Source organism: Conger conger, chromosome 14 (assembly GCF_963514075.1).
Source record: "Conger conger chromosome 14, fConCon1.1, whole genome shotgun sequence".
NCBI lineage: Eukaryota > Metazoa > Chordata > Actinopteri > Anguilliformes > Congridae > Conger > Conger conger.
Genome location: NC_083773.1, coordinates 29,721,066 through 29,748,999, shown reverse-complemented (window position 1 = coordinate 29,748,999; position 27,934 = coordinate 29,721,066). Strand labels below are relative to the sequence as shown.

The 27,934-nt window shown below is 44.9% G+C and overlaps 1 protein-coding gene across 2 annotated transcripts in view; it reads left to right on the top strand.

Moving 5' to 3' along the window:
• Positions 1-9,599: 9,599 nt before the first annotated feature.
• The window catches only part of LOC133109969 (protein CBFA2T2-like), a 33,885-nt gene continuing 15,550 nt past the window's right edge, over positions 9,600-27,934 (top strand). The window contains exon 1 of one of the 2 annotated variants that reach the window (XM_061219765.1): positions 9,600-9,804. In XM_061219765.1, the coding sequence (XP_061075749.1) occupies positions 9,777-9,804 (28 nt within the window). In that variant the 5' untranslated portion in view covers positions 9,600-9,776. Of the gene's footprint in view, positions 9,805-22,056; positions 22,295-27,934 lie in introns of those variants that run through there. The other variant, XM_061219766.1, reaches the window with a different exon arrangement.

The window sequence follows — 27,934 nt, the reverse complement described above, 5'->3', positions numbered from 1 at the left end:
ATACTGTAAATGGGCAGGTGGTGTACACCGCATAGCTAGCGAAGAGGGTGATTCGAAAAGACAGACGTGAAGGAACTGCAAATTCCACGGAGGTGAGGACAGAATGCTTAAAGAGAGGACACTCGTGGGACTGGGAGACTTTAAACATTCTGTTTAGGAGTGCATACGGTGTGTGATGCACTACTAGGTTAAATAGCATGCACTGGGAAGGCCATTTTTAGAATATACGTAGCTACATGAGCCCCCCGGGAATCATCTACACTTATTTCCACTACTAGGCTAAGTTTCTGTGTCAACGTCAGACAGGCACACTTGTAGCTACACAGCTGTGAAAGAATGTCACTGCTGCATTTTACAGTGTGTCCTTTAGCCAAACAGCACATCGTTTCTAGTTTATCTTAGACAACTTGGAATGCAGAGCTTTTAGGCCAGTGGTGTACAGCAAGGGCCGATCCGCTTCAGGATTTTGTTCCAACTTCTGCTCTTAATTATTTAGCTAAATAATGTCTTGTTTAGACATTTGTATATACACCAGCTACAGTCACAGACTGCAAGTGTGTCCTCAAGATTTTACTGTGCTCAAGTACAGGAGTGAACCAACATCATTTATAAATGAATAATTGGTAATTGGTTGGAACAAAAAACAGCCCGCAGACTCGCCCTCCAGGACCAGAGTTGTGCACCCCTGTTTTAGACAATTGTACACATATGTTGGACAAATTGTTATATTGTTTATATTTCATTGTACATAGTTCTATGTATGTTACAGTTTGCAGCCACATCACCTGATTACTTGCTCAAGATCTGAGCTTGGTTAATGTATTGTTACCGCACTGTATCGGTGCATATTGAGTGAATCAGAATCATTACTTAATGTACAGTGGTCAAGATTAGGCCTGAGGGTCAGTATGCAGATGTTACATTGTTTATAAAGTACCTGGAGCACTGACTTTATGGTAAAGTATGGATTCAACATTGCTAAAGCACAAGTGCATTGCTAAAGCACTTAACTATGCTAACCAAGAAGCAAAGCAGGCTACAAATTCTAAGTACTTAATACACTACATCCACAGCAAGCCCTGAGAAACATAAAACCAGAAAATATACTCTAAAACCATAAAATGTTACTAGACTGTAACTAGAAGTAATAAAAAAAGGAGTGAGAAATATGAGGTTGGCAGTACAGAAAGGCATCATGATTGGGAAAATGGTTATTTGATAAAGCTTTTGTATCAAATAACGAGTAACAACCTGAACAATTAGACATTATATTACAAGTGTCATATTTTGTTCCAAAAAAATGGCTATGGAGAGTTCAGCAATTCATGCAGGCTACAAATATAAAAATACTGATTTTCAGCTTTTCATCGATTAAGCTTCTAACAATAACTCCCCTGCAGTTGTTCTTTTACAAAGTATCTGAATGCTGTAAAGAACATTGAACTTGATTTCTGAATCTGACGAAAGCCATGGCAAATAATGATACATCATTTTTCAAGTAATACAAATATTTTATATATTTCCAAAAAGCAATCATAGCTTTCTGCACCTTCTGAACTTGATGGGAAATTACAGTGGCTGTCATATCAGAAGAAGAAGAGTGGCAGATTTCAAATAGACATACTAAAATAACATCTGTGACAGAGTTAATACGAACAATATGACATGCTCTTTAGATTCAATCAATGGGAACCCCCAAGCCTTTAAATTCAAAACGTAAATAAAATACAATACGTATGTACAGTGTAATGAAAAATAATTTGCCCTGATTTCCTCTATTATTGCATATTTGTCATGTTGATAATGCAATAATACTTTACATGAAATTTAATCTTTGACAAAGGAATACTGGGTAAACACAAAACATATTTCAAAATTAATAATCCATCTAAAGTAAAATAAAGTTATCAAACCCCCACATCACCCATATGAAAAAGTAATTGCTCGCTTAGTTACTCAATTAACAAATTCACCACATTTAATTGATCATTTGATTCAGCTGAGTGAACACAGCCAGGCTAGATTGCAGCCAGCCCTGTTAAATCTAAACCTCACTCATACTTAGCTCTGACCTCATTGACAGAGTGAAATAGTCACCACAAGCGTACGATACCATGATCAGAGGAAATCGCAGAAAATATTAGAAAAATAGTCGTTAAAATATTTCTGGTTGGAAAGGGTTGCAAAACCACAGTGCTGAGCTATTATCTCCAAATGGAGAACAGAAATTTATCCAAGGGGACAGCAACAACCCATGGAGGAAACCACAGAAGTGATATGGGTCCCATTATGTCTGTCGTAAGGCAAATGCAGCATTTGATAGATCATCATACCAACAGTTAAACATGGTGGTGGTAGTGTGATGGTGTGGGGATGCTTTGGCACTTGTTGCCATTATTGAAGAAACCATGAATTCTGCTCTATACCAAAACATTCTAAAAGAGAATGTTTGATCATCTGCCTATGTCCTGGTCAATGGTCCAAAACACGAAAGCAGGTCCACATCTGAATGGCTGAAAAGAAGCAAAATTTAAGTTTTGGACAGAACTAGTCATAGTCCTGACTTAAACCCAATAGAGATGCTGTGGTAGGACCTGAAATGGGCAGTTCATGCCGAAACACCTACAATTTGTCTGAATTAAAACAGTTCTGCAAACAAGAGTGGGCTAAAATTCCTCCACAGCGATGCAAAAGACTATAAGAGGTGTTTGGTTGTAGTTATTGCTGCAAGGTGGTGGAACCAGTTCTTATGTTTAATGGGGCAATTACCTTTTCAAATGGGTGATATGGGTGTTTGATAATGTTTTTCTTTAAATATATAAAATAATAATTTCAAAAATGTGTTTTGTGGAGACTAATATTACACAAGATCTGAAACCAAACCATTTAGTGTGACATGCAATAATAGTAGAAAGGGGGGAAATATTTCTTCAGGGCACTGTATTTAACAAGTCTGTCAAATAGACAGGGCATGAGTGTGCATCTGTGGCACCTGTCAATTAAACACTGATGTACTGGAGGTACTAAGTGACATTACACTACAATAATACTCAGTAGATTGTACTTGCAGCATGCTAGTATTAGCATGCTGCATTACATAACTTAATGACGAGAACCAGCCATTCTGGTCAACAATGCTCACCATTTTCTTACCACTAAAGTGTACTGAGTGCTCGCTGCAGAAACCAGACAGTATCTAACACTGTATCAAGCCTGGTCTTGAAAGCCCCTAGGGCCCCCAGCATGTTGACTTGAGTAGACTGTATTGTGGTCATAAGGGACCATTTTGCCTGCAGACATACTGAAATTAGAATTCCAAAGAAATGGCTTGCTTAAAATGCTTAAAATACAGTTTACAGCATTGGAAAAAACTTAAAATGGAACTGAATAAATAATGTTACTAAAGCTTAGAAAAGTACGGTATGTATTTATCATAGTTGCATCCTGAATCCTTGATGATTTGACCGAAAGTTTTGTAAGACTTTTGGCTTGAATTGGGTATGTAGTTTTGTTAATGAAATCTCTACTGCCCCCTTGTGGTGTATTACTACACGTTATGTACAAAGACATCATAACTCATGCAGTATTCAGTTATTCTCTTTTGTTTTTGAATTTCATTTATCTTTTATATAGTATTGTTATATACAACTTGTGGTGGTTTGCTTAAACCAGATCTATGTGCCTAGTGGCTAAGGTGCCTGGGACCCGGAAGGTTGGTGGTTCAAGACCTGATGTAGCCACGATACAACCAATACTGTTGGGCCCTTGAGCAAGGCCCTTAACCCCGCAATGCTCCAAGGGGGATTGTCTCCTGTTTAGTATAATCAACTGTAAGTCACTTTGGATAATAGTGTCAGCTAAAAATTACATGTAAATAATTGTAATATTTTTTCTGACAGAATAATGGAACTTTTATTAAGAGCACCATTTATTTTGTATTATGCAATTGATATTTATGTCTTATTGCTTAGATCATTCTGTAGATATTGTCTGCCATGCAAGAATGCTATGAACTAGTAAGTATATATATAGTGTATATTATCCACTATCTAATAAAGCACTGAGCACTTTATTAGGTAGACCTGTAAGACCACTTGGTAATGCAAATATTTTATCAGCCATTCATGTAGCAGTAACTAATGCATAAAAGCATGCAGACACAGTCAATAGGTTCACCTGTTTTTCAGACCAAATGTCAGAATGGGGAAGAAATGTGATCTAAGTGACTTTGACTGTGGAATGATTGTTGGTGCGAGACAGGATGGTTTGAATATCTCAGAAACTGCTGATCTCCTGGGATTTTAATGCAGAACAGTCTCTAGAGTTTGCAGAGAATGGTGTGAAAAACAACAAACATAGAGTGAGCAGCAGTTCTGCCGGCAAAACTTGTTGTTAATGAGAGAGGTCAGTGGAGAAGTGCCAGACTGGCTAATGCTGATGGGAAGGTGACAGCAAATAACCACACATTACAACTGTGGTGTGCAGAAGAGCATCTCTAAACACGCAATGTGTCAAACCTCTGAAGTGGATAGGCTACAGCAGCAGAAGACAAATAAACTCTTCTGCATACTACTGTTGTATGCAGTCTAAAAAATAAGTCTAATAAAAAACATAATAAAGTCCTCACTGTGTACACCACAACTTCATTATTTGATCTTTGGTGTAATCAACTCTTACTGTAACTTGAATAGGAGACAAAACAGCAAAAACTAAAATGTCCAAGCTGAAGTTGTTTTCTTGCAGTCGTGTGTATTGTTTTGATTTATTTTGATGCGATTACACAAAGTAAGTCCCTGATAAAGGGTAATGTAAATATTAGCACTGCTGTACTAGACAATCTAAGTAAGTTCTTCTGAAAGACTATTACCTGACTATAGAAGCAGCACGGTCAGATCTGTTTGTTATACGGCTGTATAGTGCTGGCATGTGATTAAGACAGACATGGTGGTGATAGTATCGTTTCATAACATATGCCTCAGCTTTATTTGCCATGTTATTCTCTGGCCAAACAGCATATCAAACAACACCCTGTACATGACAATTGGAAAAATCATTTGTGTCCATTTTCACCTGGTTAACACTCCCAAGACAGTCCAGTTTAAACAGCTGAGAATGAGTGTGGTTGGAGAAGTTAAGGCTGGATCAGAATATCCATGCAAGTCCAATTCACAGGTCTGTCGGAAAAAAATGCTGCCATCTATGGGATGAACGAGAGGTGTCACTGTTGTCACACAAGTTTAAATTACTTTGCGTGTGCGTGTATGTGCATGCATTTGCAAAAGGTGCAGTGTACTAGTGGAATAGAAAATATGAAAAACATTAGCATACAGAGGAGTTATCTGCATGTTTGTGATAAAACATATTTTATTATTATAGCTCATACACCATTTACTGACCTTATCCTCTCTACAAATTGAAATTGTCGAGTTAATAAGATTGGCTAAGAAACACAGTCGTAGAAAAGAGATGCTAATACAGTTTTAGAGAATGACTAGACTGACTAGATCGCTAGGTGACACTGACATACAAAATATTGAATGCTCACTGTTGTTCCCGGTTGTCCATTTAAAATGCCTTGTCAAGGATAAGGTCTGTAGATGACTATGTGCAACCCTGCAGGATTAATATAGGATAAATCTAATAAATATATAAATAATATATAAATCATATTTATTTACAATAAATAAATAAATAACAGAACAATGGCAATGAATCATCTGCCACCCTGTATGGCTTTCCCTTTAGCCTATCTACAAGTCAGTCTTTCTCAATGCATTTTTAATAATGGCAGGTGGTCGCCGGCGACATTTCCATCTGGACACAATATAACATTATGAAAAAGCTTAAAGAAATCATTAGGGAGAGAGGCCGGATCCTTCCCTCGTGTCGCAGACATCCATATACATATAAATGTACATCCATCCCGTCCCTGAAGACTGGACAGTTGGGACGGTCTGGTGATTAATTTCAGCCGGCCCCCCCGGAGCCGCCATATGGGCCTCCGTGTGCGCGCGGCTGCCTCCCCTAGCACAGGCTGCGCTGCCCGGGCCGGCTTCTGAGGAGGCCGCCTGGTCGAGTCGTGACTGTTAGCCAGCCCCACCTGCTCCGGACTCAGACTCAACGCGCTCCCTTCCCCTCACACTCTCCCTCGCTGGAGGCCAGGGCTCCAGTTTCTATCGCTGTGAGGTGGAAAGCCAGGGAAGCGAGGGTTCATGAACATTGTTGAGCTATAATAGCTGTCGATTTTTGGTTTGTTTCCACCAATCGAAAGACTCTGCTCTTCCGCAGCAAAGACAATGATTGGTTCAACTTCAAATTTGTTAGTTGCTGATAGAATGTCTCCAAAGCATTGGAGAGGTTGAAAGCGTTTAATGTGTGCAAAAATTAAATAGGTCAAAAAAATGTATATAACCATAGGATAAGAATACAAATGTACAAATGATATGACAGATTAGCCCCTTTTGGTTTAAAGAAGCTTCACTACCCTGTTACTGATGCGTTATGCGAGCCGTTGACTGTGGGAAAGTGGGACATGACCCGACACACATTTTATGCTTTCCACTGGTGCTCACTCTGGTTAAACGAAATATTTCCGACATGTGTTGCAGTAGTCACAGTGCACATGCAGTTCTGATATGTAAACGTACTGCCACTCAACCGTTTTTATCTAAATGAGGCAACAAGAAAACAATAAAATACGTTGTAAATGGGAAAAGGGGGCCATGCAAAAGTCTGGGAAACCTGTTTTCTGAGGGGGAAGAGTATTTACATTTTAGTCATTTGGCAGACGCTTTTAATCCAAAGTGACTTACAAGTGCATAGGTTCTTCCACAAGTCAAAGCATCACATCCATAACTAGGAAAATACACATGGAATGCTGTTCTAAACATATAGTCATCAGTATAGAAAGAGAACAGACCAGTGGCAAGACCCTGATACAAGCACCCCCCCCCCCCCCCCACCCCACACACACACGCACACACACTCATTAACGGCAACACCTGCTTTGAGGTCAGTGTCATCTGTGAACTGGGTAAAGGTGTACCCAGGGGGAAGGGGGAGGGGGAAGGGTTAAGCAACCAAACAAAGAGCCGGCGACCTCCATCTGTCTGCTCGTCATCTCCCCGATGATCTTGACCCTCAGCCCCCCAACCCCCGACACTGGCAACAATGCCCTTTCCACTGTATCGTATTCAAATGAAGGGGGTGACGGGTTTTTATACGAGGGAGTTTTACTCTCGAGAATTAACAAGGCGTCTACCATGTGACTTTGAGCAAACGCACCCGCCCAACCCCCGGTTTTTCAGCCGTTACTCGGACATGACGACTCGAACCGAGGACAGAAGGCGCGCTGCGGAACATACCGCAGCCTGACAGATACACTTAAGGCTGGGAAGAGTCAGCTGCCAGCAAGCAGAGCTTTGTTATTACAGAGCAGAAGCTCTGCCACTCGCAGGCCGTCGCTCAGCAACAGACCTACCTGCTGTTGGAAGGAGAGGACTCTCCCACTGACCCAGAAAACAAAGACAGATCCAGAAACCACTTCATATCATCATTCATAATTATGCTTAAAAAATAGGTTGCCCATAATTACATAATTCTGCTCTCTCAATCTTGTTTGAAGAATGTAGCTTGACCAACTTCAAGTTATACTTTATTATTACACGATTATGAAATTTATCCCTTTAAAGGTAACCATATGAATGCCCACAGCCAGATGGAGCAGTCATTTTTCTGTAAAAATAGTATCAATTAGTCTATGACCATCTCATCTCTAATGTCACATTTTGTTTCTCCAGTTTTGGGGTCTAACATTACTTAGCCTACTTTGAGCCCTCAACCTGCACTGTTTATAAACTGAGTATGAACACGGTTAGCTCATTTAAAAAAAAAAACAGATACATGGGTGATGGGTAAATTAATTAATGCATGATAATTCTAGACGTGGGGGCGGTGTAAACCCTCATCATTGTAATGTTTGGTTGGACACAAGAGAAGCATTGTTAAAAATCTTGGTGAGATCATACTACGACACACAAAAACAAAACACTCCAACCACTCTCCCTCTTTTGTGCATTTATTAAGCACAATTTAACATCGCCCATGACATACATGTATGAATTGTTTGAGAACCCCCCCCCCCCCTCCCACCTCCAAAGAGGAAGAAGGAGAGACAGAGCGAGGGCCCGGCTTCATCATATACACTGGGTAATAGCCTGCGATGGTGGGTGCTAATTTGTTATTGTAGCCGAGCAGCTGTGCAGCATGCACCAGCGAGCAGGTGGCAGCTTCACAGGGAAGACCGGAAAGGAGTGTGTGTGTGTGTGTGTGTGTGTGTGTGTGGGTGGGTGGAGGGGGGGGTTAATCCATGTACATGCACTGTGTATCAGGGGGCTATGTGTGTGGGGATGGTGTGGGGAGTGTGCATGTGTCTGCTTGGGAAGGTTCTGTGAGTTTGTGTCTGTTCGGTATGTGCACCTATAGCATGTATTTGCATGCCTTGAGATTTTCATTTAAATGAATGTGCATAATACATTCAATGTTTTATTATTATGTAAGTGACTGTGTGTGTGTGTGGACCACATGATGAATTCCCATTGGTGGGATGGGAGAGGGATTCAGGGGGTCTTGTGTGCATGTGGATGAGTAGGTGGAGGTTAATCTATATACCCTCTTTGCACAGAACATATGACAACCTGGATGGTGTCCATCAGGTGCTCTATAACGCGTATTGTATTTCGCAATTTACATTTGGAGTCTGTGATGAATAAAAGTGGTAGCAGGATTACACATTTATTCTCAAACATTCATAAATCCCATGAGGAGATAAGGCTACCTACCCAAGAGGGAGCTGCCTCATTTCATGACAGAAACCATTTATTATTGAAATAAGAGCCAGTTCACAGAGACACGTTGACATATGTAGACAATTACAGAATAGGCCTACCTGGAAAACGACTAGCAATCAATACTTCAATACTGGTCTTTAACTGTCTTGTCTTGGTGTTTATTGCTTGACAATGTTGAATTAGAAAGCGGGCCAATGACAAGGTAACCACGTCTACAAGGCAAGAATACTTAACAACAGTTCAAACTGATACTGTGATTACTTTACCCTATCCCTCGCGACAAAGTTGAGCTGCGCCTGTGTTGGATGGAGTAAGCTTGAGAACAATGTTAGTGACCATAATTGTCTTATCAAGTTTCAAGGACTTTTTTTTTTTCATCATAACGGTGTCGGAATGCCTCCTCGTCGGTCTTTAATAGACCCTCTAGTAGCCTATACAGCATATCCGTATTGCTTATTCTACGCTAACAGTATTAAGAAATGTGTTGTATATGTTTATGGGAATATATATTGGCATTTGTCCTCCCAAGTGAAAACCCGGAATGTTTATTTTAGTCGATTTATTTTTTATTTTGTTTATATAGCCAACAATACGCGCCACTTGGCAGTAGCCTACTGCAGCCTATTTACAAATGTAATCTCTTGTAACAATGAAACAATGTTCCCCATCTCTTAGTTGGCCGTGGATATATCCCAAGGTCCCACCCCCTAAAGATCTTCTTTTGAAACCAGTAGGGACGGGCGAGTTGAATGTGGCAGCTTTCCATTCGCATCCACGGATGGTAGGCTAGTAAGCTTATTGGTGTACGGTTGTGAATTAATAGCGGTTTTGCCACTGGACAACGAAGTGCCTTTTAATTTCAATTTAAAGCGTGCTGACTCCGAACTGCTTGAACTACATTCCCTAGATTTGAGAAGCATCGCCGACATGGTTGGAATCCCGGGCGTTTTTCAATGTGAGTAGCCTACATATCGTTTCATTTTGATGCCTGTCGTGTATGACTCTCGAAGTTGACGTTTTGTCTGGTAACTAACCGCAGCACATGGCCAACGGGCTTGATTAGTCGATACTAGCCTGCTCGGTCAGAAACGTAACCTAACCCAGAGATATCGGGCAGATCCCCTTCAGCCGACTATTCGTGCTAACTAAATCTGGAATTTGAAATAAAAATGACGATACCTCGTTTAAATTGTCGTACACATGATTTCATTGGTGTTAGGAAAATGCGTTGATCTCTTCAGTGCATCTGGTTATAGTAATCGTGAAATTGGGTCGCTTTGCTCTGTTTTTCTACGTTGAGATTATTTTCTGCACTTGTGGTTTATCCAAGGTACAAATTATATCTTTGGCTGTACAACTGGGGACGTGCTGATAGACAGCTGGCGCCACTGAGAGGAAATGTCACTTTCAGTTACCCATACTAGGCTACTTGGGAACACGGTATACCACTAACATAGCCATGTTGAAATGTACGCGCTTATTCAAGGTCCAGTGCCGTAATTACTTAGCCAGAGATCGTGCTATGGGTTGCAGAGGCCTATTTGTCAACTCTTTGACGCAAATAGAACCGTGCATTTTGCACTCGTTCTTGTCATGCAAATTAAAGTTTTGTGAAGGCTGTCGGCCATTCATAAGAATAGTAGTCCAGAGCGTTGGTCTAAAGTAAAACGTGGATTCCACGAAATGGATTTGATCAAATAGCGTAGACAAGTACACCGATATCACTGAGAGACCTTGCCCGGGTTCCACATTTTACTTCGATTAATCGCCAGAATAAAGACTGTTCGATCAGGCTCAATTTTGTACTATAGTTTCAAGCCTTTCCAGACAATAACACCATGCAGTCCAAATCTGGCAAGAGAAATCCCACTTCTCTAATTTCCCCGTGGGGAGGGCTAAGTCCTGTTACAGTGAGTGCATGTGAGGTACCATGCGCTTGAGGGCATTGTTGTAGTATTGTTTTACCCAAGGCATGCAGTTATCCCAAGCGTCCATTTCACTAAACAAACGCTAACGACTTTGACATCGGTTGCCTAATTATTTTTTTATTATCAGCCAATCAGCCGCTAGAGAGCAGCAGTGCTTCTGCTCCACCTGGATTTTACCTAATAACGACCAGATGTATTTCTTAATTGTGTTTGAATTATAAAAATAGCGCAGCGTTGCCTCATATAATGAATGCTAATGTTCCCAGTCTCATTAATTCGATGCCGGTTGAAGAATAAAAACCGTTTATTATCAATCAATATTTGCTTTCATATTAACGTACAGCAGGCTACGCACAGGCTGTTAAATGTAAATATACTGCTCTTGTGCTGTGGTTAAACGGACTATTCTCAGACCTTGTCACGCGATGTTTACCGAACATAAAGATTATTGAAATAAATTCAAACCGGGATCTAATCAAGGGGGTAGATTGTCTCTGGATTCAATCAAAATCAGAAAAAACACTCTGCAGTTGGATCATGAAGGTTTAGAATGTTCCTCTTATTTTGGGAGTGACGGCAGCCAAACCACTGGCTTTAGGAAGATAGAAATTGGGAAAAGCCTGCAGGTTCGCATTAACTCGCTAAATGGCTTTTGGCCCAAGAACGGTCTCCAAAACAACCGGGAAGGCCCTTTGTCATTTGCAAGAATTTCTTCATAGAGCGGGGTGTCTTAACTGAACTCACGCTCAGTAGTCTGCAGTATGGAGGACGCTCAGTAGTCTGCAGTATGCAGGGCACTCAATCAAATGGCGTCACAGGTAGCGCGCCACTTTATGGAGTGACCTCAAGTAAGCCATCACATTTAACGGATATCGTGTGCTGTCTACATAGTTGCCTTCGTTAATTTTGTGTGGCAGAACAATGACCATAGTTTCAATTGAAAGGTGATACAATTAAAGCCGCAAATCGTACTACTAGCATACTAACGCGTAGCGTTTGTGTTGACACGTTTGGATATTTTCTCGATTCATTGCTACGGAGAGGAATGTAGCCTACAAGCGGAGCCATTGTCTCCACGTAAACAGGAATAATAATTATCAAAAACACATGATAGCCATGACTTGATGAGCGCACAAAGGAAACGATATTGTGATCTATGTCCCATCGTGGTAGCGCAGGAGATCAAACACAACGGCCTCCTACCATCCCATCCGTTTGGCAGGGCTCCGCTTACATTGTGCTATCAAACCATCAAGACCAATAAAGATAAGTCAATCTACTCGGCGTCTTTGGACGCGCGCACTGTCAGGTAGCGTCTGCTTCACAAAGATTTGCAGTCGGTTTTGTGGTTCACATTCCCTTGTAGCGCTTGGTAGTGTTTGGTGAAGCAGGACTTGATTGACTATCCAGAGACCGGCAAATTAATTGACAACAGACCCGCACAGCTGTTTCTTGTTGCAACGTGCAGCCTGCCGGGGAGGGCGGATTGTAACCAGATGTGTACTTCTCTGCGCTGCCCGCCCACAGCCATTCGCTGGAATGTCAATCTAGAGGAGATTGGAGCCATAACACTATCCGCAGTTTATAAGTCGTATTTTAAAAAAGATACTGTACAGTATGTTAGTATAACGTTAAATCAGTTCAAAACGCCTTCTAGTGCCTGTTAAAGGAATGTAGTGTCTCTTCATTACATTACATTATTGGCATTTGGCAGACACTCTTATCCAGAGCGACTTACAGTTGATTAGACGGAGCAGGAGACAATCCTCCCCTGGAGCAATGCAGGGTTAAGGGCCTTGCTCAAGGGCCCAACAGCTGTGCGGATCTTATTGTGGCTACAGGGATTAGAACCACCGACCTTGCATGTCCCAGTCATTTACCTTAACCACTACGCTACAGGCCACCCCACTTCAGTTGTAACGATGTTAACATCTAGTTTATTTCCACTCTAACTCTGAACTGATTGTTTTGAGTACCTCAATGTTTTGAAGCTAAGTTGAAGGGCTGGATAGTTGTATTAATGCACAATGCTACTTGTTATGCATCTGACTGATATGACAGATTTTAATTTAATTTATTTTTTATACAAAAGCTCATGAAATAATGTCCCCTGTGTTTTAAAGACAATTCACCACGATCCTCTCTGCACATATTGAGTGGGACTTTTTGGGGCCTGTTTTCTGGAGGTTATTTATTTTATTTTTTTCCTTTTGTATGCGAGCATTGAATTGAACAAAGGTAGTAGTAACCCAGGGTAAATTAGAACGGTCACAGTTAAAAAGGCGGCTGAATGGGACGCAACAAGTGCCCAGAATGGCACTCTTAGCTCCACATTAAGCTCTGAAGAGAAAGAAAAAGGCTCTCCCACCATTTTGAAACAAAGGCGGGCCCGGATCCGTCTGTCCTCATTTCTCTCGCCGTGTGTCCCTGAGCTTCAGCCCGTGGCTTTCTCCGTGGGCGGCTAAAAGAGCAGCTGCAGGCTGGCCGTTAGCGCTCGCCGCTCGCTCGCGGTAGCTGTGACCCCCGCTAGCTCGCCCGGCGCGGGGCATCGAGGGCTGCCGACAGCAGCGCGGCTCTTTGACGTGCCCCCGGTCCGGCTCCCTCGCTGGCAGACGCCGCTCTCACCCACGCTGCCCCTCGCGTGCCACCGCGGCAGGCCCAACACTGCTTTGTGTTTGCACATTCTCTTCTCTTCAGCGCCTAATTCCTCTCAAGTGTGAACTTGGCTCCGGTTACAGCAGCGCGTTTATTCTAGGCTTTGCTGTTGTGCCATGGCTGCGTTGAGAAGGTCGCTCTATTAGAAAATTATAATATTAATAACAGAGCCATGTAAGGATCACACTTATGTTGAGTGAGGAATACTTGGCATGTCCATCTAAATAATACTTTCTTTAAAGTAGATATGTAAAAATACATATTTTCAGCTGTGTTCCTGAAGCTGGAAAAAGTTATTGTTATTATATTCATTTTTGAAGACAAGATACATTCCAGTGTATTGCTGTAACAAAATGAGCTTGTGTTTTTGAAGGTACAGTAATTTTCCGGTTTGTGTCCGTGGAAGTGCACAAGACGAAAGAGGTAATTTGAGGAAAAAGTGGTTAGTCCTTCTGCGTGACAGCAGAGTGATGTTTTTGGGAGTGAGTCAGGTGTCTATGTGCGGTGCCAGGTGTTTTGTGAAGTGCACGTGTGCGCTCTGTTTGCCTGGGGCGACATCGCTGTGAACAGACTCCCGAGGGCCGCGTCTGCACGTATGACTTCGACATCGCAGGTGCTGGGTTCAACTGAACTGACCGTGAGAAATGCCCTTCGCTGAAACTTTCTCTGGCCTATAAGATCAAACTTAATGAGTTTTCTTTAGGGCTTAAGAAGGAATGGCGCGTGAGTAATTGTATTTGAGGGATGAAGGCCAAATCCGCAAATATGCCCCAGTTGTACTTTTACAATGTGGAAATAGCCTGTCTTCACAATCTCACCCAGCCGGCCTGCTTCTGCTGAAGTTAGGTCACACTTAAAATCAATTAACACCACTTATTCTCTCTCAGCAGTTATACGTGACATCTCCCAGCATCTGTGCTTGTGCTGTGTTTGTGTTTTCTTTTGAAATGTACCATTTCCCCCCAGCTAGCTACTCGCACCATCAAGTAAATCAGTTCTGCTTCGATATCTTTGAACCCCTTCCAGGAACTGGGCCAGCGGCAGCAGTTGCTGCTTGGTTGTCAGGGAGAGCAAGGCTCTGCTCACCATCGTGGGTTAGCACCAGGGTTGCCAGATTGCGTGACAATCCCACCCAGATGTAGTCAGCTCAGAAATATTTTCAAGGGACGCTTCAGCGTAAAAATGTATAGAGTCGATAGGCTGGGTGTTTGAAAACAAGGTATGGGTGAAAAGTTTTAGGACGCTTGTCAAAGAGCTGATCAATTGAAGGGGGATTTTGAGGAGTATATTGGGGGAGTAAAATCGCAGGCATCTGGCAACTCTGGAAAGCGCATCTCCTGACAAGCCTAAACAGAGCCGCCCCAGAGACACGGGGAAAGGCATTCAGAGCCGAGCCAAGAGCGAGACCTTATCTGCAGGCCTGTAATTGAGTCCTTGAAAAGCCCCACAGGCTGGCCAGGTGTTCACAATACACGCTCCAGATGAGACACCTGCGAAACACAGGTGTGCCCGTCGCCGGGCAGAAGCACAACACAGCTGCTGTGGCCCCCGGGGGGCTGGGGGGTGGGGATGGGATCAGCTGCAGGTGGAGGAAAGAAAACACAAACAGTAATCCCTCCACCCTGAAGAGGAGCTCACTGTGTGGGTGTCGGGGCAGAGCTCCGGGCAGGCAGTCGGGCGGACTTTCCTTTTCTCCCCCCAGTAATGCGCATTTCATTTCAGCCAGTGGCATTGTGTCAGTTTCTGTCGTAACTTGAAGACCCCTATCTCTTCAGGAAATGCCACCACCCCCCTTCTCCACACACTCTCATTCCCCTCTTCTACATCATCCCCCTATCTACCCTATATTCCCCTTTTATTAAATCCTTTCTCTACCTTCCCTTTCACATGTTAATTCTAGTGACAAAGGAATACCTATTGCTGGGATGTTTGGGCCTGACCACTTCTCATTAAATGGTAAATGTTAATCATTACTTGGGATGTTGGTTGATTTACAAATATGCCTTTTCCTTGGCAACATTGTAAGTTGCTCTGGACAAGAACGGCATTTAACTTCCAAAGATATGAAATATAAACATCACTCTGAAATGGGAGACACAATGCCTTTAGCTTTTTACGGTTAAAAAAATGGGACTGTTATAGGTCCCTGTATTTTATTGAGCTCTGATTAGCCGTTTATTTCTGATTATCAGAATGGCTGATAGTGCATGGCAGAGGTTTTTTAAAAATCATTCTTCATGCATGCATGTTTAATGGATGACAGACGTGTGTCTTCACCCTGGTAACCTGTTGCCATGGCTCCACACAGAGCTGGTGAAAGAGGCAGCATTCCCTCAGACTGTGACACCTGGCAGTGGCCAGGTAATTGCTCAGTGATTCGATCATGCGTGCCTGAATTTGGTTTCCTGCGGATGTGATCAATGAGGAAGTGACTGGATACCCACCATGAATGAGTTATCCTCCCCTTCCCAACCGATCCGGTCACCTGGGTAACAGGTAAATGTGCTGGGCAGAGCTGTGTTCTTTCTGAGGGTCTTGTGTGGGTGTTGAGCTCAGTTATGCCCTGTCTGTAAATATATTTATCCTTGTAAAGCATATGGAGTATACATTGAGGGGTATACATTGCATTTTTGCTCCTGTGGAGTTCAGCAGCAGGTCTGTTTTTCCAGGTTGTTTTTCTCATTTTGAGTTTGCTTTTGAGCTGGTCCCTGAGATAAAGTATGGGTTGTTATTCATCTGTTTCTAAATTCACTCTTGAATTGGAAGAAATGCGCAGTAGCAAACCTGCAGGATGACGTTTTGTTCTATTCCTTCTTGTGTATTGTTCAACATCAATAGTCACTGTTTTTTCGAATGTTTACTTGTGTTGGGTTTACATCGGGTAAAGACCTGAAGCACTAATGCTCCAGTTTATATCGAAGACACTTTTATGTGTGTGTGTGTGTGTGTGTGTATGTGTGGAAACAAACTCTCCTTCCTCGCAAGTCCTTTTTTTACCACTAGTACTTGTTTACGAGGAGTACTCTTTATGTGCTAAGAATGTGGTTTGACTGGCGCGAGGCATCAACCCTGACCTGAGCTTTGCAAAATGATATACTTTAATAATGGAGTTATATTTGGGTTTTTGGAGAGATGGCCTGCTGTATCTGGTATATAGTTTTACGTGAGAAGAGAAGGGGACTATTGAGTGCCGTTTACTGGCTTATTTAACCATTGGGGGTGGGGGGAGGGGGGCTGGCGCAGGGGTGCTTGGCACTGTGCAGTGGAAACTTGTAGAGGACGTAGCCAAGCGAGCACGTGACCCGTCTCCCATAAATTTCACAGACGCACGGACACGGGGCCGCTCGCTCGCACGCACGCAGACTCGCACGCCAAAGCACAAATGCATACGTGCAGGACGCGGGACGAGCACGCCAAAGCACAAACGCATACGTGCAGGACGCGGGACTCGCACACGCACACGCTCGTTCCGTGCACACGCATGCACGGAAACCCGTGCAATCGCATTCGTGCACGGCTATGCGCCTGACCAGAAACACACGTGCAGGCATAAATATGCGTGCACAGACGCACACACTCTCACACACACACACACACACACACACACACAGTCCTTCCCTCTCCCAGAGTGTAAGGAGAGATCTGACGCTTTTCCATGGGTGAGTAGGCGGGTCAGGCCTTACTTAAACTAATCGCTCCCAGCAGTGTTGAATAGCCAGACACTGTGGAGCCGTGGGCTGAGGTTTTGGAATGCCACTGCCGGCTCAATGCCTGCCTTTCATCCAGAAGGGAGAAGAAGGGGGGAACAAGAGGGGGAAGGAAGAAAGGAAGAAAAAAACCTGGAGCCATTTGTTATGGGGGGGGTTTACAATGGTGTTGTGTGCCTGAGCGGAGTGGAGAAGGGGGCAAGATGGCGGCCAATGGCATTTAGTTTTAGCCTGCAGCAATTTCAGTATGTGTTTAACGTCTTGAAGATGAGATGTGAATGAGTGTTTAGAGTGCAAACAATGTTTTGGTGGGGGGGGGGGGGTGGGGGGGGGGTTGGGGTGTCTTCGGGGGTTGGGGGGTGGGGTTGGTTGTTGTAGCATCACAATGAGCGGCTCTGAAAGCAGGGGGGGTCCTTTATTCAGGGGTCCCACAGTGCTCAGTTTCACAGCCCCCATTGATGGCGTTGGTGCTACAGGTGGGCAGCAAGCCTCCGTGACCAAACGGCTGTTTTTCCCAAAATACCATTTTCTTCATGAGAATTCCACTGCCCTTCTAACACGGGTGGACATAAAGAAAGGGAGCTGTTCTTGGGTTTTTTTCTGGGGGAGGGGGGGGGGGGGGTTGTTGTTGGTTCTCAGTAAGGGAATACTACCCATTGCTGGGTTTTAAGCAGTGAACAGGTTTTTTTTGTGTTAATTATAAAAGTCTGAGTATAGCACCTGGGAAGAGCCCGGGCCTCGGCCGCTAAAAGGGAAAAGTTTGTGAGCGTCGAAGGCGCTCCAGCTTCCATGCCGGCGCTGGGAAAACCCAGCCCGAGACAGCCAGGCGGGAACGGGGCCAGGGAGCGGGTTTTGGCTGCACCTCAGCCCTGTGAATAATGAAAGACGCGTCGGGCCTGCGAGGGAAAACACCAGCAGACGTCTTTTAAGGCACCGATGGGAAAGCTGGGCCTCGCAGAGGCTCCAGCGGCAGGGCCCGGCGGGAATGCCCTTTTTTCATCGGCCCGTTTTCACCCCGCGGAGCTCCAGAGGGGGCCATCAATCCCGGCTCTTACACTGTTTCAGGCGTCACTTCAATTAACCCGTCTCTGCCAACGTTAGGTTATTCTTTAGCTTTCCACCATGTCTTTGTACGTTTCAGTCACCTTCCTACACCGGTATATATGAATCATGTATTGTACATAAATTGCACGTTAATGTGCTATTCCGACACTGAATGGTTTAAAGGATGTGTATTACACATTGTATGTGCGATGTATTGTGCATATGTGCCGTGCAATATTTAAATATGAAGGGCAAAATCCCATAAGTGGTTCTGTTAAATGTCCAACTCCCCCCCCCACGCTTCATAATTTATGACGCCTACAGTGAAAGGGACATCTACCCTGGGATGCAGTATTTACACGCGTTCCCTTTCTGCGTGTATGCTCAGCTCTACATCTGGAAATGAGGGTGTGAACACGCACTGACGCAGCGCTGAGCAGTGGGAACCCACCAGGACCTCCATTGTGGGGCCACGGGGCCCCTCTGCGCCGCGGCCCCGGCCACTCCCCGGGGGAGGACTCTCAACCCCCCCCCAGGTCCCCCTGAAAGGGCGTGAATAAACCGGCCCGTTTAGCCACGAAGATCACGCCGTCTTTTGAGGGAGATCTTCACCCACCAGCATGGCTGTTCAGAGAGGCTCTTGATAGGATTGCTGGGCTACCATTGTGATGGTAATAGACCATGCTTTTTAGAAGATGGCTGTTTAGGCTGCCCCAAGCCTGCTGGGTCTTCTCCGCATGCCAAACGCACGGCAGCAGGCTTTGCCGTCGCCTCCTTCAGAGACTCGGCGTTTGGCGGTAGCGTGACGGCGTCGCGTTCGGTCGCCTGCTGCCACTTCTGTGTCTCTGGACCGGAGCAGCTGATGCCCCGTTGCTGCCGTGGCCTGAATTCGGCCCAGATTCCAGCGGCAAAGCACCGTGACTTCATTGAGAACTCATAACATCGAGTGATAATTGGCTGGTGATTTAAAACGTCAGCGTCTCCCATTAGCTTCCCACGAGGGATCAGGGATTAGGCAGAAATGAAATGCTTTTCACAAATTAAGGTTATTTAGTAATTAATTTGGGAAATATATCTGTATCCTGGTGAGAAACTAGTCGGTGTACTTCTTGCCACATTTCCTTGTTATTTCTGAATGAGTTGAACGTCTGTGGGCCGATAGGTGGGTTGACAACACGGCATTTTCTGCTCTGCTTGTGAAGCCAACGCACCTTCCAGTCAAATCTGATGCATCCCTGCAGGTCTGGGGGGCAAAGAAAACCATTACATGACTTGTTATTTGGCTGAAGCCTTTATCTAAAGTGACTTACAGTTCATTAGACTAAGCAGGAGACAATCCATGTCCTGATCAGTGTCCGCAGCTATGAAATGTCAGTGTTTCCATCAATTAGTTTAGTATCAGAAACTCTGAAGTTCCCTATGGTAAGACTACAGCAGCTAGACCCATAGTCCTACAATCAAGCGTAAACATTCTCCTACAAATCAAATAGGTTGATCACTTATTGCTAATGCTAACCATTCTAGTCTTTAGTAATGCAAACGTCCAGGTGACCAATGCTATCAGTTAGCCTGCTATTATTCCACTTACTGTAGTGGTGAAGCAAGCCATCAGTTACAGACTGGCGGTCAGGAATGGAAGATCAGCATTCTCATGAACCATCTAAACTATGAATGTGTCGTAGCAGACTAATACCAGTAAAAGCCATAAAATGTATCTTTTGTGAACAGACATGATTGACTGCATTGTTTTCATAAAGTTTGAGGGCTGTGGCTTTTTCTGCACACAGCCATGATCTAGCCCAGTTCCTGTCCTGTATCCCCTTCCACGCAACCTTCCTGAGGAGGACAGAGAAGCCAAATAATGATTTTTCCTCCCCTTGCCCTCCTCAGCCCCTCTGCCTTTGAGCTCCAATCTCGGTAAGCGGAGCGGTCGCTGTAATATCGTGTTTATTTTTCTAAAAGTAAATGTTCCCGGGCCTGTATTTGAACAAAAGCAGATGCTGGGGGTTTGCTGGGACGTCTCACTCTGTGGGCAGAGGGCTTTTCTCCTGCAGTAAGCTCCAATGGTTTGCAGCTGCTGGACGGAGTTAAGCCAAAGTGATTCCATACGTCCTCTTCCTCGTATCGATTTCTCTGGTAAAATAAATACAGCGCCGTTGTGTGCACATTAAAAAAAGTTACCTCCGCACAAACGGTTGACACTGATGGAGGAGGGCAAGTTAGGAAGCCGGCTGTATTGTGGAGCACGGGGACTCTGAGAGTCTACTACCCACTGCTGAGTGCCCGCTTATCTTCAATGGCATGGCCACCCAGCTTCTGTACCAGTGTACCAAGATGCAAGGTCATTTTCAACTGTATTTCCAGTGTCTAGCTTTGTGCAGCCTCTTTCTAAAGCTCCCCTCTCTCTAGCACTAGGGTTTAATGCTTTATGTAGCTTGAATATAATGCTAAAACCATGCTCGGTTTCTGGTAGCCTACTTTACTAGCATGGCAGCCAATAAAATTCTGCTGTTTATATAAAAGCGTAAAACAAGGCCAAAACGCTTGATGATGCAGCCTGCTGAGAAAATTAATAACAATCAACTGGTGTCATTTAAAAGCAGCAGGATTACAGCCAACTGTGAGTTTATGACCAGCCTTTAGGTAAGTGCATTCCAGAAAACAAGCCTCAGCATTTAACCTTTCACAGTGTGTCACAATTGCACATGAAAACAACACTGAGGGTGGCATTGTACCCCTGTAGTCCTTCACTTTACCCTTACTGAGTGGGCTGTGAGGGGTGGTGTGAATGCGCGTGAACACTCACATTTATTTATTGTCAAAGTGCAGGGTGTTTTTTCCTCTACTTGTATAAGCTGTGTGAGTGGGCATTCTCACACACACACACACACACACACACACACACACACATCAGTGCGACCGAGTGTTTACTGGAATGGTCTGTTCTGTGCTTTCTCTAAAGTATAGCCGTAAACAACCAGTGGCAACCGTCTGTAGGTCTAACCGGAAAGCCTGACCACAAATGCAGACAGTTGCACAGCCAAATGGATCCATATCATCACTGATACAGTCTGTGCACCTATGGTGTCACTGGTGTAAGCAGGGTCTGGAGTAAATACCACATTATGTATACCACAGGCAATGGATAATAAGCAAAAAGAAAATCCAACAACACTTTTATTATTTCTCAAACTTCTGCTCTTTGTAAGGTTGTGCGTAGTCAATAAAATAGGAAAGATGTTTCTCGGCAGATTTATTATTCGAAGTGAATCTAAAATCCCTTGCCTATAGTTATATACAAGGTGAGAGGTCACCACAACAGCAGAAGTAATATTTGGAGTGTAGTTACGTCTGCACTGCAGCCAGATTAATCAATCAGACTTTCCCCATGTACTCCACAATCTGTAGGGGAAGGGTATTTCACGGATCACTCTCACTCTCTGCAGACACACTCAGCAGCTGTCCACTTTGGATTGGAACCAAAGGCCAATCCGAGTACAATTCAAGAGCTGAAACAAAACGTAAAAATGAATAAAAATAAAAAAACATGGCCATGAAATCACAAAAAGTCACTATTTGGTGATGGAGAATGGCAGTTAACAGCCACCCCCCCAACCCCTTTCACGTTTGGCATGGCTTTTGTTTTGCCCGTGCGTGCCAGAGTAATTAGTTATGTTAATTACGAGGCCCGTCGGTAAATACATGAAATAGATTAGCAGCAGATTGGCTGAGTTCCATGGGGGGGGGGGGCGTGGCCTTTTGCGCATGACGTCATCCTGGCAGCCAGCCCTTGGAAACAGAGGAAAGTGTCTGTGAGAGAAAAGGGAGGGGGGAGTCGCTGGCGAGCGAGCGAGCGAGAGAGAGAGAGAGAGAGAGAGAGGTGGGGGGAGGACTGGTCTGCTTGGATATCCTTTTTCCATCTGGGACCCATCTGTGTTTCCTTGGCTTTGGACGAGCGGCTCGGGCTGCACTGGGACTCACATATGTGGGAACGCAAACACATGCCTGACATATGAAGGCGTGGAGAGAGGAGAGAGAGAAAGCAGGAAGGAGACAAACACGTTACAGTCTAAAAGAGAGAGGCAAACGACCGAGCTACAACAGGGAGGAGGTGAGGAACCTGTTCTGCTTCTTTCTGTGTGTTTTCTATACTGCCGTTTGCTGTTTGTCACCCCTGGCTCGTTGTTTTATTTCTTCATCCGCGTCTGTTAAGGAGAGGCTTACGAAGAGAGTGTTTTTAGAGAAATGTTGTGAATTAGCTTTTTTCGGCTGCTGTATCATTCGAAACTAGTGCTATTTGTAACCTTGCTTTCTCTTTTCTGAAGGGATGGTCCATATTTCATTGCTTTATTTTAAGAGCTATATATTTTTAGATTAAAAAAATGGCAATGGCTATCTTTGTGAATGGTAATGTTTTTATGGGTATGTGTCATTTTTGCATCCAGAATGGGCACATAAAGTTTTTTTTCCATGTGCAGTGTTTAGATGCCAAGATGGAACAGATTTATCCGTTTGTTTACTGATCATTCATCCCCCCTGTAAGTGTGGAGTGATGTAATTGGTTGCCAGGGTTGAAATTGATCGTTCTTTTGTCAGAAACGGGAATAAAAAGGGAGTGAGAGGAGACTGGGGCATAGTGCTCATGGCTTTCTTGAATGGCGTCTGCTTATGCCAGTTTTTATTCATATGCTTTTATGGCTCTACGGTATCAACTCTGGCAGAACACCCCTGCTCAAAGTATCTAAAAAGCTCTGTGAGCTGCTTTGTGAAATAGTATCAGCAAGGAAATTTACAATTGGAGCAAGACAATAATTTTAGTTATGACGGGAACAGAACCCCGGGGGAAGAGAAGAGTTGGACATAACGGGCTAACTGTGAACCAGCAGCTCTTTATTCGGTGAGACCTGGTGATGAACTGGCTCTGGCTGCTCACTGGCTGTTGGCGTAGGTGCAGTTTGGAGCTGAAGAAAGAATCGGAGGGTTTGCACTTGGGCAGGTCTCTGGCTTCAGAAGAAGAAGAAGTCCTGGTTGGGTTCATATCCTCCTGAACTCTTGAGATGGAAAAAGTTGGAGAGGGTGGTGGTGGTGGGGGGGGGCAGGTAGAGCAGCAGAGCAGAGGCCTGTTTTTGATTCAGCCCCTGAGAGCAGAGGAGGGGGAGGGGGTGACGGCGGTGCCCTGGACAGCCTCAGCCTTGCGGGTCCTGCGCTGGGGTGGCTTGGCGGGAGACGGAGCGGCGGAGCCTCGGTCCGGGGGGTGGCTGCCTCGCCGAGGGGCCTGGAGATCGTCACTCTGACAGCGGCGCTCTGTCCTCTCTCCGAGCACACGCTCGCGGTTGGCACGGAGACGCCGTTACGACCTCTCCGCTTGTGTCTCTGCTCCTGCACACCGGCTCTTCCCTTGCATGTCAACGCTTTGGTGTTTCCTAGACTCTCAACCAGTGGGCAAGTCACATTTTTTAAAGCAAGTACATATAGTGCCTTGCTCAGTGTCTTAACCGTGAAACAGCATTATCCAAAAACTCGGAAGAATTTGGAGATACTGTATGTTTGAAGATGCTACATGGGCTTATTTCCTGCTCTCTTGTAAATGCTGTGCTTTCTTAATGCTTTTATCGACATAGCTGGTACATTACATGCCACACAGGTTCTTACCATACCCTCTGCCGATATACTCATTTAGGCCGCTACGCCTCAGAGCTCTTTGAGTGGGTGTCTAATGGACTTCAAAGTGCTCTCGCATGAAATTTATTGGAACTTTGATAAAGCTGTCGACATCGCTCGCAATTGTCTAGCAAACTTTGACCTCTGAAAAGACCGCTTGTCCTCCCCGTCTCGCTCGGTGGGCTGCTGTTTATGGGTTTATTCATGTCCGCGGCTCTCGGGTGGATGTCGAGGGTTTAAGCATCTGCTGAAAGCATGGAACAGGATGCAGTGGATTAGTTCCAGTGACTGGGTCAGTCGTATCGGGCTCCAAGGCTTGCCGGATCGGAGACTGGTCTCAATCGAAAACCATCTTCGTAGGAAATACCCGTTTTATTGCGCGTGGGCGTATGGGGCTGAAAGGGCCTTTTGTCCCAGGTACTCAATTTGAAGGACCTTCTTTGGGATGGTGCGGAGAAGGAGGCAAAGGTCTGGCTGGATGTCTTGAACAGGGGCTTGGAGAAGACTGCACGGATTAGGCTAATACCTTAGGCCCTGCTAAGTGACCTGTGAGCTCTCTTTTATTGGACGGACTGGTCAGTGGAGAGGCCTGGCTCTGGAGGAAACGGGACTGGCTGTTAACGTACTTGCCTCGGATGGCCTTGAGCAGGTCTTGAATACGGTGGCCTGGTAGTCCAATGGACTGTACCTAAGCTTGTGTGCGTGTCTGCACCTGTGCATGTCTGTGTTTGTTTGTGTTTTTATACTCTATTGGATCGGTGACATCCCTTGCCTATTTGAGGTGTGTGTATATAAGAGTTGTATGCATGTTTGTGTGTGCGTATTCGTGCATGTGCTGTGTGTGTGTGTGTCCATATTGCCTTTGTGTGTGTGTGTGTTGAGACGGGTGGATGAACAAGGTGCCCTTTGTACAAGCACACACTGTGCCTTATAGGCACCCCTGTCGTTAGGGTGAAATTTGTCAGGCAGGGTCGTTCAGGTAGACATGGAGACTGCGCGCCCTCCCCTCCCGCCTCCATAATCTATCATCTCCTGACCTCCAGGGAGGGTGTTTGTCTTGGCCCCAGTCCCCCGTCACATGACCGGGAGGAGCTGGTCTGCAAGACGCCTCCACTCTGCACCGTGTTCTCTTTAACCCTGGCTTACGTTAGGCACTCGTCCCAGTGATGGGGTGGGATGGAGGGGGAGAGGGGGTCACGCCATGAGGAATGAATTACATTAAGGCAAACAGGCCCCCAGACCACCAAACCTCACTGCCTGCTTCCCAGCTTTCTTCAGCACATCCCAAGAGTTATGGCACAAAAGCTGTGTCATAAGTCATAGCATAGCATAAGTTTCCATTTTTGAAAAAAAAAGAAGCAAATTATGTAAGTAAATCCCCCTACACAGCACACACACACTCACACACACACACACACACACACACACAGACTCTTTTGTACTTAAGCACAGCTGTCTTCCTTCACTGTCTTTGTATCTTTCTGAGACTGTGCAGTGGAGCGAGTTCAGATGGGCCTCCATGCGTCTCCATCTCTCCACCGAGCAGCTGGATGACGGCAGCAGTCTGCTTCATATCCCTGTACCGATGTGAGGACTCGCGTCTGATGAGACCTTCTCAGACGTCCTCGGACATGAGATGGACCCATCCTTACCTGCTGACTGTTTCGGATGGTTTCAGAGAATGTAACCTGTTGGATCTTTGCAGGAATCTTATCGTCTCCGGATGGATAGGTCTGTGGCCCCAGAATTCAAAACAGGATATAACATAAGTGAGAAATCACATAGAAGAATGGCATAATTAATAGTGCAGAATGCACTGATTAATTAATGGATTAATTAATGGATTACACACATATATTCTGGTGAGATATCAGGTGATCAGGGATGCACACACTTATTTGGATTATTAGCTAGCTTCAAAAATCTTTTTATAAAATTTGTATCCAGTGCATTGAATCTGTTGGACGTACAAATTTACTAGTGCTGAAAGTCCAACTGCAAGTGTTGCTCAACAGCCCATACTGTTGTGCTGCTACCCGTGGATGGTAGTGCCTTAGACAGCTGGCTCTGTGTGACCTTCCCTTCTCCGAGTCTGCTAAGCGTTCTAGCACCTGGCTGCGTCTCAAAACCGGTTCCACCGGTTTCTGGTGACCAGCTCGTGCCGTGTTTTATAAGCGTAGTGTTTCAGACTCCCAGCTGTCTGGCTGGAGAACTCCACCGGCCGACGCAGAAAACCAAGGGGGTCCGCGGGCAGGTTAAGTGGATTGTCAGATCTTTGTAACATTTGCCAGGGGAGCTCTCTTGACCTTTTCCCCATACGCCTGCGCCTGGCCAATTCATCAGCGCTCGTGTGGCTGCGCGTATTGACCAGTTCATTCGAGGTGGTCTCGTCTGCCGCTGGGATGAAAGCACCGCCAGCAGGAACCGCACTCGTGCCGTCTAGCCTCCGACGCTTTGTGTAATCGTGCGGGATCGTCTTTCCTGAAGAAACCTCGGGGTGAAAGAGATGTGATGCGCTAGGGGCCCGGGTGACCGATCGGAGGGAGAATCAATTGGCCACGGAGCCGAGGGGCCCCGTAACGCAGTGTGGCTGATAAGCTACTGGCTGGGCTGGCTCCACGGGAGCGGATTAGGCCCGTATGCTGGTACCCGGGGCGGTCCTGAAAAATAGAACTGACCTGAAGAGTTCATGAAAATTAAAAAACTTTGACAGAAGTGTTACATTTTTTAACTTTGAGTGATGTTGGTGGAATAAGTAGAAAAGCTTTTGTATTGGGTATGTTACGGTCCTCGCCCCTAATCCTGGATCAAAATCTATATCACATTTTAAGCAGTTCGGGTTTGGATTGAAGCTGATTTTAGGATAACCAGCAAATACATTTTTCATTAGATCGTAACTCTTGTGATATTGGCTACTTTGCCGTTTTATTTAGTGTTTGAATTGGTGTAGTGGGTACTGGAATAGGCTTGAGAAGTCCTTGAACCCTGTCCATTCCCACAAAGAGCTGGACTGCATTTAGTGAACCCAACCATGGGCTCCATCAAGCATGCAGATTAAAGCACAGGGGGTGTTTACAGCGGTTAGATTGAAATCACTGGATTTAATCTACTGAAGGAGAACAGAAAGACCCCTGCCCACTGTACTGACCCCCTCACAGGCTGTAGCCTCGCCTACCATGGAAACCTCAAGTCTCTGAAGGTTCGGTTGTTTCTGTGTGCCGCTCTCCGATTCTGATGTGAAATATTTCAGCCATCTGCCTTAGGCCCCGCACTGGAAGATGCCAGTAATTGTTTTTCCATCCACGATTATTTCACTGGCAATTGTGGCGATGTGACGTTGCCGTTTATATTTTTCTAATTGTTAACAGAAGGAATTAGCCTGCTTTAAGCAAACTCAGGGGTCCGAGTTAGTAATATGCCTGTGGCGAAGGCGATATTTAACATACAGAAACCGATTTAACGGTGCGTCGCTCTCCTTTCTCAAAGGTACCGTATTTATCTTGGGACCCAGCCAGATGGCATGTTGGTATAAACACTGACGCGTCAATCCGGGCCAAGAAAAACACGTGCGCTAATTTACAGCCTCGCGTTTGTGACCAAACCGAGTAAAAACAGGGGAATTGTGTTTGGACCGGTCTGTTTTTAGCGACCCTTAATGTGCAAACTAATTGCTCTTCCACCTCTCACCTAACCCCCGCTGCGATGTTTTCAGCCCACGGCGAGCACCCCCTTTTTATCTGAAACCGAACATTGTTGCTTTCCTGGCTGAGTGGGACAGGCTGTGCCTAACAGAATGCAGAGGAGGAGTCATTAAACACACGGCCCCATGTGGGCTCGATGCCTCTGCCAGCAGAAACCGAACAGATGACTGGGGACCATCTTCACCTGCTCCAACTTTATCTAAAGGGCACCTATGGTTATTATAGTCATTTATCTATTGCTTATAGTGATCATAATAATGATTGTGATTTTATTGTACTCATTTACTTTTTTTAAACTGAACTATATGGACCGTTGGGGTAGAGGCAACATGGGGGAAGGACGAACCTGGGGACTTGGATTTTTAGAAGAATCATCAGGAACCCATCAT